Source organism: Telmatherina bonti (genome assembly GCF_933228915.1).
Source record: "Telmatherina bonti genome assembly, chromosome: 16".
NCBI classification, from domain to species: domain Eukaryota; kingdom Metazoa; phylum Chordata; class Actinopteri; order Atheriniformes; family Telmatherinidae; genus Telmatherina; species Telmatherina bonti.
Genome location: NC_136614.1, coordinates 18,449,502 through 18,464,484, shown reverse-complemented (window position 1 = coordinate 18,464,484; position 14,983 = coordinate 18,449,502). Strand labels below are relative to the sequence as shown.

The 14,983-nt window shown below is 39.3% G+C and overlaps 3 protein-coding genes across 7 annotated transcripts in view; all 3 read left to right on the top strand.

Annotated features, from left to right (window-relative positions):
• Positions 1–7,207, top strand: part of LOC306767501 (rho-associated protein kinase 2-like) — a 32,861-nt gene extending 25,654 nt beyond the window's left edge. Inside the window, exons 24-34 of one of the 5 annotated variants that reach the window (XR_013771632.1) lie at positions 117–211; positions 502–690; positions 1,100–1,268; positions 1,432–1,647; positions 2,273–2,340; positions 2,423–2,511; positions 3,220–3,298; positions 3,435–3,702; positions 3,969–4,248; positions 5,692–5,782; positions 6,548–7,207. Coding sequence is in view for 3 of the 5 variants with exons in the window: in XM_079255539.1 (XP_079111665.1) it covers positions 117–211; positions 502–690; positions 1,100–1,268; positions 1,432–1,647; positions 2,273–2,340; positions 2,423–2,511; positions 3,220–3,298; positions 3,435–3,702; positions 3,969–4,248; positions 5,965–6,052 (1,541 nt within the window). In the remaining 2 variants the exon portion in view is untranslated. Of the gene's footprint in view, positions 1–116; positions 212–501; positions 691–1,099; positions 1,269–1,431; positions 1,648–2,272; positions 2,341–2,422; positions 2,512–3,219; positions 3,299–3,434; positions 3,703–3,968; positions 4,249–5,691; positions 5,800–5,964; positions 6,070–6,547 lie in introns of all 5 variants that reach the window. The other 4 variants (XR_013771633.1, XM_079255539.1, XM_079255541.1 and 1 more) reach the window with 4 other exon arrangements.
• Positions 7,208–10,586: 3,379 nt separating this feature from the next.
• LOC306767806 (uncharacterized protein) lies at positions 10,587–11,576 on the top strand (the record flags this gene model as incomplete). The annotated part of the gene is made up of 1 exon (XM_079255931.1): positions 10,587–11,576. One exon carries the CDS (start codon positions 10,587–10,589, stop codon positions 11,574–11,576), a length of 990 nt encoding a protein of 329 aa, XP_079112057.1.
• A 1,258-nt stretch (positions 11,577–12,834) lies between these two features.
• On the top strand, positions 12,835–13,851 carry LOC306767159 (uncharacterized protein; the record flags this gene model as incomplete). Its single annotated transcript, XM_079255081.1, has 1 exon — positions 12,835–13,851. The coding sequence occupies one exon, from the start codon at positions 12,835–12,837 to the stop codon at positions 13,849–13,851; it is 1,017 nt and encodes a 338-aa protein (XP_079111207.1).
• Positions 13,852–14,983: the final 1,132 nt, after the last annotated feature.

Genomic DNA, 14,983 nt, shown 5'->3' with positions numbered 1-14,983 from the left:
TGTCAGACTACGGACCTTAATGTTAGCTCTACAAATAGTGTCTTATTTCTGCATAATCAGTTGAATAAAAAGACATGTGATGCTATTAAATCTGTATTGTTTTTTATTCTTGACAGAACTCCAAAATGCCAAAGAGGAGGAAAAGCAGATTAACTCTCTGAAAGTGGCTCTTGAGAAGCAGCTACAGTATGAAAGGACTCTGAAAATTCAGGTATGTGCGCCTACACAGGTCTGGAAAGCCTGGAGTATGTTCTATACTTTCAAGCTTTCATATCTATCTCACAGACTGCTCTCAGGCCAACATCATTCGCTGTTCAGAGTCGCTTTCTGCTACAGGCTTGTGCTGAACTTTGGGCAAAAAAACTAACGTCTAAAAACAAGTTTAAAATGTTTTTCTTTCAACAGCAGTGATATTCCTGCAGGCTTCCCCGCTCGTATACAGAGTTTATATTTACCATGAAGAGAGCTTTGTAGAGTCTCACTGTGCTGTTCTGCTCTCAGGCTGTGAACAAGCTGGCTGAGGTGATGAACAAGAGGGATCCGGGGCGAGGAGGCCATAGAGGCACTGGCACTGAGGTGCACAGGAAGGAGAAGGAGAACAGGAAGCTGCAGCTGGAGCTGAGAGCAGAGAAGGAGAAATTCAGCAGCACCATCATCAAATATCAGAAGGAGCTGTCGGATATGCAGGCGGTCAGTGTGCCCACGCTCCCAGAAATACACAGAGTATAGAATTGTTACCAGAAAACATCCTTTTGTGAGACGCAGGGGGAAGCTGACTTGAAAGAGTGCATAGCAGTGAGTGGATGGAAAAACAGAAAAAAATACATCAAATTAGCATAATTTTAAGTGACTTGTTGGGTAATAATATGAGTCAAAGGGTCTTAAATTTATCTTTTAATGGATCTGAACTTAATTTCAAGCGAGATTTACAGACACTTTTATGAAAGATCATGTCTTATATGTAGTAAATAAGCAAAAAAAAAAACAACAATTTAATGGAATAAATAACTATTTAAAGTTTGTATCCTCTGATAAAACAAACCGCATGAACAAAACGGAAGCAAAACTAACTAAATGAAATTTGTTTGCGTATGTTCAGTTGATGGTAGAAGAGAGCCATGCACGTCAGGAGCTTAAGATGGCATTGGACAGTAAAGAGAGCGACCTCGAGCAACTTCGGTGCCAGCTAACTTCTCTTAGTGTTAACTCTCTGGACACCACCAGCATCGGCAGTGGCAATGATCTGGACACGGCTGATGGATACCCAGGTAGGCTCCTCATCCCACCCTGGTTAGGGTCCCGACATGTATAATAAACTGCACAAAGACATTTCTGCACGCACTTGCTATGTTCCTCTTCCACTTTTACCTCATTATATTCTTTTTCCCTCCTTTTATTCTACTTCACCCTTCTCTTCGTGGTCCGGCTCAGTGCGCATAACTCACTGTCACACCTCAGAATCAATGTCCTTCACCTACCAGCGCACACACAAATCCGTCTGCATTGACACGCGGCCCAACCTTGGCTCGACTCGCACTCTCTTTGACTCTGAGTCCGAGGATGAAGAAGAGTTTGACGAGCCTGAGGAGCAGAGCCAGCAACCTCTGGCCCTCACCTATGAACAGCCCTCTGAGTCTGAACCCAGAGGTGATGGTGCATGGTGGTTTAAACCCAAGATAATGATTAAATTTTATACTGCAACGGCATGTTTTCTTTTCTTTTTTGGCTTTTCTGCCACTTAATTTCCTTAGGTTGAGATGAAACCCCAACTTTAGTTCATCTCCACAATCAAGCAGCTAATCCTCTAACTCTGTTTACTCTTTAATCCTTTTTAATGTTGCCTGGACATGTTAATACTCATGGCATGACACTGCTCAAATAGATTGACATTCATTCCATTACAAATGATCTGAAGACAGTGAATTCTATATGGCGATTGTTCTTAAACTAATTATTGAATTACACCATTGAAGCTGATTTTCCTTTACAAGAATATCTGCCATATTTTGTGGAAAAGGCTATTGCTGTTTCCTCTGGATAGTCTTGCTTTTTGTTGAGGCACGGAGGCAGGATTTCCTGCCTTCTGCCCTTTGTTTTAACCAGGATTAATTTCCTCTCTGAGTGATGAACGCCTGCTTAAAGAAAATGCCACAAAAGCTTCAAAATGTCACAGTGTTCTTTTAAGTGATTCACATGATTAAAGGTTGGTCTCATTTTTATGTTAACATCTTCCTGGTTTTTTTTTTCTTCTTTTTTTCTCTCTTTTCGCCAGACTCCAGACTGGAGGGCTGGATTTCACTTCCTACCAAGAACACCAAGCGATTTGGCTGGGACAAAAAAGTAATTAATCTACCAGTCCTTCTTGTATCTACAGCTGTGATTTCTTGGTAATGAGTCATATCCTGTTTGAACTGTTTTGCAGTATGTTGTGGTGAGCAGTAAGAAAATACTGTTCTACAACAGTGAAGTGGACAGAGAGCAAAACAACCCTTTTATGACTCTGGACATTGAGTAAGTCATTAAAAGCAGCATTTATATGTCTGTCTGTTCAGTTTAGAAATATTGCTGAGATTTCTCATGAATCTTTGAATAATAGTGCACTGTATGATTATTATGATCATTTTTGTTAGTTATATAAAAAATGAATCCTTTTCTATCTAAAGTGACATATAGGGATGCACTGATACCAATACCAGTATCAGCTCAATACCAAGCGTTTGTACTCGTACTTGGTATTGATAAAAGTGTACTGATACCACACTAGTCGAGCTAGCCCAGATGTGCTTGATGACAGGTTTCAGACATGTTTTAAAAGAAATAAATGCCTTGAATGTTAAAATGGGACATTTTTTTTGTTACGCTAAAAGCTGCAGTGTATTTATAGTTGTATTTAAGGAAAACTTGTTGAAATTATTAGATCTGTAATCTTGTTATATTTGTATTAGTGAGGTAACTTCAGAAAGGATGGGTAATTTATTACAACCTAATACAATCTTACACAGTTGTAACGGCAATAACCATAGTCACAATAATGTTCACATAAACAGATTTGGTATCGATCGGCAAATATCGGTATCGGCAGATATTCAAATTTTAGAAATCAGTATCTGATCAGAATTCCCAAAAAGTGCATCGGTGCATCCCTAGTGACATGTATTATATTGGGTAAGCTCTTGACTTGAACTGTTTTCTCTCTCTCTCTCTCTCTCTCTTCTTCAGTAAGCTGTTTCACGTCCGACCTGTCACTCAAACAGATGTGTACCGTGCAGATGTCAAAGAAATTCCAAGAATATTCCAGGTTATTAGCAGGGATTTCTTCCCTGTTTTGTTTTTTTTTCCCCCTACTTTCTGTTTCGTCTAGTCTTTTTCACACGTGGCCTGCTGATTTCACGCATCTCCATTAAAATGCATTTTTCTTCTGTTTCTTCTCTCAGATTCTGTATGCCAATGAAGGCGAGAACAAACTTGAGCAGGAAGTTGTAGTAGAGCCCACGCCGTACAGCGAGCGCCCGTCCTACATCAGCCACAAAGGCCATGAGTTTATCGTCACTCTCTACCACTTCCCCACCAGCTGTGAGGTATGCACACGACCCTTATGGCAAGTCTTCAAGCCTCCGCCTGCCCTCGAATGTCGGCGCTGCCACATCAAGTTCCACAAAGACCACCTGGACAAAAAGGAAGAAGTTATCGTGCCCTGCAAGGGTAAGTTTGATTAGTTAGGATTTTATTTTGAGCTTGAACTATGTAGAGAAAACTTCTCTTATCAACATGGAACTTGTGTACTTAGTTTCCTGGATCTAATAGTTTTAAAGAGAAAAGTCACACTGGATAAGATGATAGCGTTTCTCATTAATTTGTTTTATTCTATTTGGTGATGTGAAGGAAAAGGAACACTCCTGAAGTCAATAAAAGGAAGAAGCTCCTATCGTCCTCCTGATTAAAAGCTGTTTATTCTTTGTCTTTATCAGTGAACTACGACATATCCGTTGCTAAGGAGCTGCTGCTGCTAACCAGCTCTCAGACGGAACAGAAGCGCTGGGTCAGTCACCTCCTCAAACGCATCCCAAGAAAACAGCTGGCAGTGTGTTCTCCCCCTGCAGCACAGAGCAGCCCTCCCGAAGCAACATCACGCTCGTCTCCGCGAATTTCACCACAGCCTTCACCCAAAAGTTCCCCTCACTTGTCATCACACCGCGGTGCCATCAAGATCAATTCCAGCAGACATCACCAGACGTCTGGGAAGTCCAGGTGGGAGACCTTGACACATCAGCAAATAATGACTGTATGGTCATCTAATTCATGATTTAAAAAAAAAAAAAAAAAACTCCAGTTTTTCATCAAGTGTGTGTGGTCACAGTTGTAGAAAAATCAAACACCTAAAGGTTGATTCTGTGCCACAAATTATTGATACATACAGCAACTCCAGTGAAGATATGAGCTCAAAGGTCTGTGGACATATTATCCACTCTCAGGGGCTATTTCTTAATTTAAAAAGATTATCTGGAAAGTACAGCCTTCCATGAAACCCATGTCCTGTTTTGTGATGTAAGAGAAAGTGGAGTGGATCAGCACTGACATTTAACTGGCTCTGATTTAACTGATGCAGGTAGATAAACAAATGACTCAAAAACACAAACAATACACAACTTGTAAAAAATGTATGAGTGAAAATGTGACTTTCTAATTTAAGCAGCATTATTTCCTTACCATAACGAAAAGGTTTGAAATTTGCAACAAGCCAAACTGCCTAAAAATTGACTTAAACATTAAGTAAGAAATTATGATTTTAACCGTGGATAAAGCTTTTGCTTTCACAAACAGCAGTGAAATTGCAACATGTTACATTCTAATATCTTAGGCAAAGTTCAGTGTCTGAGACATTTTTATGTGCATTAACCTTTACAGAACAGCTACTTAGTGATTGTCTAGCAGCGCTGACAAATGGTAAGATGCTTCAGCTGACAGCTGCTGCTCTGTCTAATGCTGCATTCACTCATTACTGGGAACTCCGATTTTCTAAAAGGAACTGGAACAAATGAAAGAAAATATCAGAAAAGGTCTTTGTTTCTTTTACGTGAATTTATAAGTCAGATATATTGTGTACCTCGACTTCAGCACATTCATCCATTTCACAAAAAAACATGCTCAAAAAGTATGTAGATTTATAATTTCGTATATAACCGTATGAGTCAGACTTTTGCGTGGAGATTAACGTCAACTATAAATCTGCTAATGAACATCTTTTTTGTTGTTAAGAACAAATAATGAATGTATTGCTGTTATGTACATCGAATGCAATGAGGGCTGGAAGCAAAATTTTCAAACTTTATAAACTTTTGTTTTGCAATTCATGATATATGATATATATATTGTGAAGTGATAAGTGATATATGATATGATATATTGTGGGAAAACTTTAGACAGATTTTAGTTGAATTTAGAAGTAGCAGCTCTTTTTATTTCAAGAAAAGGGAGATCTGGACTTCCTCCCTGTTCCCTCTATGAATACTGCTAATGCTTGCTAAATCATCTGCGTATGCATAAGGCTGTATGCTGCATTAATGCTCCATCGTTGCATTCTGCTCATTAGTTGGTAAATACAGTTAAAACTAACTGTATCCGTCTCAACTTTTCTCACTGTTGAGACACTCAGTAGTCTCAGCCACACCCTAACTGGCTCTCATCCTCCAGCGCTGGCCCCATGCTCCGAATCATCCTCCACTGACCCCTGACCTCCCCACCTCTGACCCCACCATTCTAACGTCTCTCACACTGGGAGGCTGTAAGTAGCAGAGCTCAGTGAGTCTTTCCGCCTGCTGCATTGCTGTGCCTATTAACCCTTCTTCTAATAACAAGTGGGCTGCAATCACCCTGAGTAACTCAGCTCCACAGCACCCCCTGGTGATCGTGGCAGATATTGCCCCAGCAGATTGGTGAATCACTCCTTCAACTTCATTATTTCAGGGTGCTTGAGTTTGACGTGAAAGGCTGGAGTTGGTCTTTGGATGATGTGGACGATGATGATGATGATAATGATGATATATTCTTCTGAAAGAGAACGGACAGAGGGTAACTGGGCTTTGGCATGATATTTTGTCTGTAGGATGCTTTAATGCAACCTGAAGCATGTTTTTTGAGTGTTTTCCGAATGTGTGGTTGAGTTTGTATTATAATCTTTGCTTGCTATTATTTTTGCAGGTCACAAGACATTTTGGGAAATGTTAAGGTAGACAGCTGAGGAATAATAATGTACATGTTATGATAGGTTTCTGAGGCTCATATCTTGCTTACAAAACAGCAAAAGGACACCGAAATATCAAACTTTCTTTCATATATTTTACCTCTAGCAAACATACAGACAAGATTATTCCTCACTGTCTGTTTTTTTTTTTTAATGCATTTTTAGTCATGCTTTGTGTGGATGCTGTGTCGCTTTCTTGTTTAATATGTGTGGATTTTGCGTGGGCGTACCTTTGAATTCCTGCCACTCTGTTGGTTGTATCCCAGGTTTTCACATCATTCTGTTTATTTCCCTCTCTCTTCACAGTTAACCCCGGCTGTATTTTCATCTGCGTGGATTAATGATGGTGGTCGGGACACAGTTGCCTACGCATATTATTTGTTCACAGAAAGAGACTGGCAAAAAGCATGATGGACAGAGACATTAACTGAAACTGGTTGTTGTCATGAGAACTAGAATTGGGTTTTTTTTTTCATTTTGTATTTTTGTCTGCTTTTCTCTTTTCTTTTTTTTTTTTTTCCCAAATAGGAGAAAAATTAGACGTCTTTATATTGAATCTGCCTTATTCAATGACCAGCATCGGACTCACTAAAATGTGTGTGTGTGAAAAGTGTGTTTGTGTGTGTTAGTGCATTTGTACATAAAAGAAAAAGATGTGATATTTTAACACAAACTGTAGTTAGGAGAGTCTGATTGTTTTATTTTTTATGAATATTACTGCATCACATTATTTAGTATACAAGTATCCTGTAAATGTATGAATGCAGTTTTCTGTCATTGTAAAAGGAAAATTTATCCTCTTGAGCCTTGATCACATTGACTTGTTTCACTACACTAAATATATGCATCGCAGCATGATAGAATTGTGTGATGTGAACAAAATAATGTGTCTCCTCTTGCCATGACTGATTTTTCTGATATGTTTAAAATCCCATGTGCAGGATTTGGGGTTGTATATTAAAAAAATGTAAAAACATTGGCTGTGACTAAGTATTTTAATTGCTTCAATGATGCATTTATCTGCAGAGTCATGTTTGAGGATAATGGAAATATTCTAGCAGAGCAGCAATGGTATACACTCACTGTGGTCATGGTCATTGACCCACTGCTGCCCAGGGCTCGATGGCCTATAGGCAGAGAGTTACTAAGGTGATTCCCAGTGACGATGGCAGGACTCGCGCTGCTGAGGTGGACATTAAAGAGTCTACCTATACCTGGCCTGTAGCCAAACTCATCTCCCTGCTGGAGACGCCTGAACACTGATAACTGCACAGCAGGGATATTTGTGAGTTGTTACAGATTCACACTCACCAACCACTTTCTTAGGTTTGTTAGCATATGTTAGCATCACACACTTGCTGCAGATTTTTCAGTCACACGTTCAGGATGCAAAGCTCATGTTCCACTACTTCCCTAATGTGCTTTATTGGAATGGGATCTAGTAACAGTGGAGACCACTGGAGTACAAGGACTTTGTCATGTTTTGTGACATGGTACATCACCCTGCTAGGATGCAAGTTGCCATCGGAAGATGGGTACACTCTGCTCATATGGGGATAGACATGGTCAGCAGCAATAGTCAGGCAGGCTATGATGTTTAAACAATGCTCCACTGATTCATGGGGTCCAAAGTGTGCAACACCACCACCACCAGCAGACTGTCCTGGATGGATCCACAATTTCTTATTGTTCATGCCCAATTTTGATCCTGCTGTTTGAATATTGCATCTGAATTTAAGACTTCTCAGGCTAAGCTATTTTTTCTTGACTGTTTTCTTGTCCAGTTTTGGCAACCCTAAACTTTTCAAACCCCTGATATCAACAGGGAATTTTCATCCAGGCAGCTGCTTCTCGCTTAATATTTTTATTTTGGGCCAGTTTTTGCAAACTGTAGATAGTTGTGCGTGAAAATCCCAGAAAAGTGAAGCCGGCTGTGGTCTTTTGAAGTTTGCAGGCCAGCTCTGTCCTGGGATTCCCACTGCACTCAGTGGAGGTGGTGGGTAACGGGAGCATGATGGCCAAGCTTTCATCCATATTAAACAACTCATCCCACTCTCTACAGGACACTGACAGCGCTGAGCAACTCCTTCAGTGAGCGACTGCTTCATCCACGCTGTGTGAAGGAGAGCTACTGTAGATCTTTCCTGCCTGCTGCTGTCAAGACTACACAACAAACAGTAGTACTTCTACCGGTAGTCTGCAGACCAGTAGCCAAGATACAACAAAGAACTGGCCTATCACTGGATTCTGCATAATAACAGCACAACTTTTTCAGTCATTCACTGTCCTGCATCAGTCAAACCTGGAATATTATACATTCTGGTATGTTTATTACCAGGCAAGCTCCTCTCTGTACTATGTACAAGTATACAGACAGTTATACTTACACAGTAAAAACATTCTCTGGACTGTTTTTATTCCATGCCTAGCTCTTTATCTTGTGTGTTATCTTTTTGCTGCTGTGGGACAAATATAAGAATCTTTAATCTTAAAAACACTCAGACCAGCCAAGTCTGCCACCAACAATTCTGTCAATATGAGTTCACCAAAAAACATAAAATTTCATTTAGTTGTTTCTGAAAGGGGAGAAAAGCTCATGAACTAGTTTGAATTAAGCTTTTAGAATTAAAATCACAGCAAATACATGAACTAATTATTGTATTTACTCTAAACCACTTAACCATATGAAAAGACTTGGAGTTTAGTGGTAATGGTGGGGTATTATATACATTTAGAGTGAGATTGTAGTAATACTGTACTGATCCTTCCTGTCAAATATCAGACTAATGTGTATTTTAAGAGACTGTTTGAACTATACTAGAATAGGTCTGTCTCTATCTCACAAGTGCATGCGGAGTGAGTGGGCTTGACTGAAATAAATTTTTCAAAACACCCTAAAGCCAACTGGCTCTCATCATACATAATGTAATGGTTCATCTTGCTGCCCGGATGCCAAAATCACATTTTATACTGCAGGTTTTAAACCATTCTGTGTGGCTGTGCGTTCTGGTTAAATCGTCATGAATGAAACCGTCTATACCTGTTTGTTGTACTGGGATTTCTGGTGGCTCACAGCTTCCATCTGGAAGGAGCTTCATCTCATCATGAAGACCGTATGTTGTGCTCACTGAGTACACACATCAATTCCTTTGATTTTTAGACCAATTTTTTTTTTTTTTTTTTAATTTAAGGGGGGAAAAATTATCTCTACACTTAAAATGTCTTTTGGTCTTTTTTTTTTTTTTTGTTATTATAAATTATTAATGTCCAATAACAGTTTAAAGAAAGGCTTCATTCCCAGTAAGCTTAACATTTGTCCGGCTTGTCTTGTTTTTTTTGGTTTTTTTATGTAATTTCTGCACTGAAATTTGTTAGGATGGATTCTCTAACTGGCCAATAAGCAAGCTCTTGCTCCACAGTTCCCTTATAACGATGATATTCTTTAAATATGTCATTTCACACAGTTATCCTGAAATAAACTTCTAAATACAACAAAAAAAATCATTAAAACACAAAAAAGAAAAACAATTTCATAGATCATTCATATTATTTTCACTTCAGAAAGAATAATAAAGTTATAAACACAACAATATTCCCAAATCATAAAAATAAAGGACAAAAGGAAAAAAATATAATTCATAACATTTCAATAGCATTCAGTTAATTTATTGATTAATTATTTGCACAAACAGATTTGTTGTGTGGCAGTTTATGTGTTTTACACATCATCATGACCATTGTACTTTTTTTTTTTTTTTTTTTTACCATTAGCTTAGATGTCTTAGTTGTTATGTATTGCACAATTTGTGTAACATTCTACTTTACAGCTTGGCACACTGTGCTTAAAGCACCAAATAACTTTAGTGTCCCGAAAATGGTTTATGTGACCCCCCCCCCCCCCCCTGTTGACCATACATTTAGTTTTATGGCCATCAAAACAGTTCAGAATATTTAATTTTCAACAGGACTAAAGTAGATTGATTTATAAACTGAAAATTAGCCCACTGAATTTCCAGGTTTTGGACTTTCCCTGCATGTCTGTTGCAAGTGCATGTCCTTGACAAATGACAGTGCGGTGACAAATCCCTGTTGACACAATAAGTAATGATTAGATTGGAGGATTTTTTTCCCCCCAAATGACACCAGTTCCAAGGCAGTGTTACTGGATCAGACACACAGAGCACCCTGACTGAAACCCCTTTGGCTGGAAAACAGTAGTAAGTTTGGTAAAGAACATCTTGTGCATGAGTTGGAAATGATTTGTCATTATTTGCAGTGAGACATTTCGCAATACTTTCCTCATCCTATTTAATTCCCAGTCCGTGGCTTTCCTTGTGTCACAGACATGAAGTCCGGCTGCGTTCTTGTTATATTTTTGGCATGTTTATGCCATGGCAGTCTTTCTTGCCCAGCTGTTTGCCAATGTTACAGCCAAAAAATGGAGGTGGTCTGTAATGATATTCCCCTGACGGAGTACCCCTTTGAGAGTCTCCCAGAGAACACCACTATGCTGACAATCCAGTTCACAAATATCACCTCCATCTCCAAAAAGCATCTTGATGCCACGCCGCTGCTGCAAGAGCTTCACCTGTCCAACAACCACCTGGAGAACCTTTCCTCTCATCTTCTCAGGGGCGTTCCTCATCTGAATACTTTGGATTTAACAGGAAACAAACTGAGCGATCTTCCTGCAGATGTCTTCAGCCATGCACCAATCCGTAACTTAGTGCTGAAGAATAATCTGATTAAGCAGGCTGATGCAGAGTGGCTTCCTGATAACAGCAGCCTGACCTGGTTGGACTTATCTGAAAACCATTTGACAAAGATCCCAACCACTTTGCTTCAAAGGTTGCCCAATTTGAAGATTTTTGACTTGTCTAACAATCGCCTGGAGAAAATATCAGCAAACTCTCTGGACCCACTGACCAAACTTGAGCGTCTAAACCTGCAGAACAACAAGCTAAACACTTTGGATGCATCTGTTTTTCAGAGAATAAACAACCTCACTTCTCTGTTTCTCTCACAAAATAAGCTCAATAAACTCCCCTCAAACATTTTTGAGAAGCAAACTCGGCTCACTTACCTGAGTTTGGATGACAACCAGCTAAGCCACATTCCAACTGGTTTGTTTGACCCGCTGAAGTCCCTGGAGGACGATGGACTGGACCTGACTGGCAATCCACTACTGTGCGATGGGAAGATAGAATATTTTTGGAGGTGGCTTCAGAAGAACAGAAGGAAAGTTTTCTCGCCAGATAACATCAAATGTGCCCTACCACAACATCTGGCAGGACGCTCAGTAATGTCACTGACAGGAGACGAACTAAACCTTTAGTCTTTCTTTATACCAGCTATTTTTTAGTACCAAAATGTGTTTAATTCAGTGTCTGAAATATTAGTTAGTAAAATATTCTTTTTTGAATAAGCATTTGATTAAATACTATATAATAAATATTTGTGAAGTCTTTAAATAATTCATCTTAAAATATGTCAGTAAGGGTAAGGTTTTAGCATTTTAAGAACGATGTTTTGTCTCCTTTTTGTTAAACAAGAGAATTAAAAGTCATCCTTACAGCATGCATAGCTTCTGCTCTTGGACTATGCTGTTATCTTTTCTCGTATTTGAATAAGCAAAGATTTTGTTGAGTAGATGTTTACATAAAGGATCTGGCTCCTATTTCCAGGCTTTGCCCTTCGCTAAGCTAGTCAGCAGGTGGATTTAAAATCAATTTACAAACCTGGAAGATGGCTTGATGTTCATGTGATTGTATGCAAGAAAACTCTTTAGCATTTATGTATTTAAATGTCATGCTTAAATGTGCTTTAACCAGCTAAACCAGAGAATGTCCTGGACTCGTGCAAATAAAGGAAAACTATGCAAGGTGTATTCTTCTCACTAGTGGCTTGATTTAAATCTGAATTTGTTAACATCTTCATGTGCAGATATAGTGCCAGAAATTAGACTTTTAGAAAGTCATTTAAAAGCATGTAAGAACAGGGGTTCCCAACCTTCATAGTAATACTTAAAGCAGTAGACCCGATGCTCCTGTGTAGAAACAATGCTTAATTTTATGCATCATGAATAAGATTCTCACCATAAATACTGTATTATTTATGGTGAGACTCTGACTCATCAGAGTCCGCTCCTCTGATGACCCCAATATTAACCAACATATAGCCTTACCTAATTACTGCCAAATTTATTTTTCAAGAAAATATAGAAAACAGTCAAATATAACACTATATTTTTTAACATTTTCTTTTCTTTTTTTGTTGTTGCAGGAATCAAAAAAGAAAATATTGATTTATGTGTGGTGGTACATCTTTACCTTAGAAAGCAGAGAAAACTGGAACCACTCACCAGATAACCAGCTGGGTTGTTTGCTTGCCTTTGTTTGCCTCTTGCAACATCTTGTTCTGACTCACTGAAAAAAAAACAACCAACGCCATATAAAACAAGCTCTGATCAAAACTGGAAGGAATATTGGTGAAACTTTCAGGTAGGAACGTACTTATGATAAAACATTTTCCATGTTTTATTCAATGATTTATTTCTCATGTTTGTTTGTTTTTCTCAGTCTCGTACTTCAAAGATGAAATTGTTGATGCTTCTAACCTTCATGGCACTGGCTGAGTTTGATTACCAAAGAAGAAGTGCACACTCATGTCCAGATTTATGTGCCTGTACCTTTTCACTGTCAGCTGCAGAGGTAGTGTGTGGTCATAGCTCCCTCACACATTTTCCTATAACTGGTTTACTTCCCAACATTACACGGTTGTCCATTCAAGCTACGAACCTTAGCAGCATTACAGCCAGTCATCTGAGTGCCGTGCCCCTCCTAAACTACCTCCAGCTGTATTACACCAACCTGGCAAGCCTTCCTTCAGAGCTCCTGGGTGTTTTACCTCACCTGGACACGTTGGATCTTACAGGGAATCAACTGGTTGAGCTGCCTCCAAACTTCTTCAGTCACGCCTCACTTCGCAACCTGGTAATGAAGAGTAACCAATTTAAAAAAGCAGAGGCATCATGGTTTCCCACCAACAGCAGCCTTACCTGGCTGGACTTTTCCAGGAATCATTTAACCAGCATTTCAGCTGCTTTGCTCCAGAAGCTGCCTCATCTGCAAATTCTAGACTTAAGTGACAACATTCTCCAAGATCTACAGGCTGATACATTTAGGAACCTACACCACCTGGAGACTTTAAACCTCGCTGGGAACAAATTAACCTCCTTGAAACCAACAACCTTTGCAAATAATCTCAAACTCAAACAGCTATTTCTGCAGGAGAATCAGCTCAAAGAGCTGCCAGCAACCCTCCTGCAGAGTCTGCAGCACCTTGAGTTTCTGCTGCTAAATCAGAATAAGCTACAGCACCTCCCCATAGGCCTCCTAGATGGGAGGAAGCCCTCTTTTCGGACGATCCTAACAGGGAACCCCTGGGAGTGTGAAGGGAAGATGGAATATCTGTGGAAATGGCTCACCATTAATCCTCAAAATGTCCTTTTTCAGGAGGAGATTACCTGTGTCAGCCCTGAGACTCTGAAACATTATCAAGTAGCATCTTTAAATGAGACACAGCTTGGTATAAAATCACAGATTCTGTAGTATAATGTTTGTTTTATGAATGAGAAAATCCAAAAAGCTGCAACTGAAAGAAAAATCAAAACAAAAAAATAAAGAAATATAATAAAAAAAAATTTTAAAAGTCAAAGCTTCTTACAGATCTGTCTCACTTGTTGGTTGCTTCCCATGCTGCTGCACTGTTCCAATTTTGCGCTTTTGTTTTTAATGATGTTGAGCATGTGGGTGTGTGTGGGCAGTGCATCGGTTGAATCTTGCAGCTAACCTCTTCTGGATGTGTTTAAATCTCTCCATCTTTCGCTTCCTTTAGTTTTTTGTCCCCATTGTATATGTGCATATATCTTCAGTATGCCCACACAGTCCACTCCTCAAGCCTTGATCACATTAAGGGTACCATGCTATAATTTATTACACTTATAAAACGTAAAACACTGCAGCCTCTACATGCTGCTACTTACGAAAATTAAACCTTTTTCATTCATTTTCCACGGTGAGTGGAAGGAGAACTTGAGAGGTTTGATGTATGTTTTTCATTCCACTCCTCTGCATCTCATCCTCAAGGTGAAAGGTTGAGGAAGTGGGATGGATGGTTCGAATCCTAATTTCCTTTCAGGAGAATTCCCTCTGGATTTGAGCATCTGTTTTGGGTAAACTAAGCACTCTCCTTTAGTTTAACAACTATTGCAGCTCTTTGGGCAAGACATTCAATCTCCATCTGCTCCTGTGAAGCCCCACCCAACCCAATCCCACCCCCAGGCTTGGACGTTTATAAGTGGAAGACATTACATTCCTCGGGTAAATGAGAATGATTAGAATGGAGGAATCGTGTCTGCTCTCAGGGGCGCTGTCTTAGTGACTGCTAATGATGACTGACTGATACTAAAATCTAAAAGGTCAGTGTTATCTTCTAACAGTCAGGGACACAGTTTTTACACTCTTGAAAATGACTGTACCCTTTCTGAATTAGCTTAGCAATAATGGAAGCATGATCACCTGAGATAGCTGCTTAATAACAGATTTTGAGTAATTACACGACCATAAGCTTAGCAGCTTGGGCTTTATTCATTATTTTCTGTAATTTAGATTAAGATTCACTGAAAAATCGTTTAGTTCAATTTGTCCATGACAGAAAGCTTACAGTGCGCTTTAAAATGAA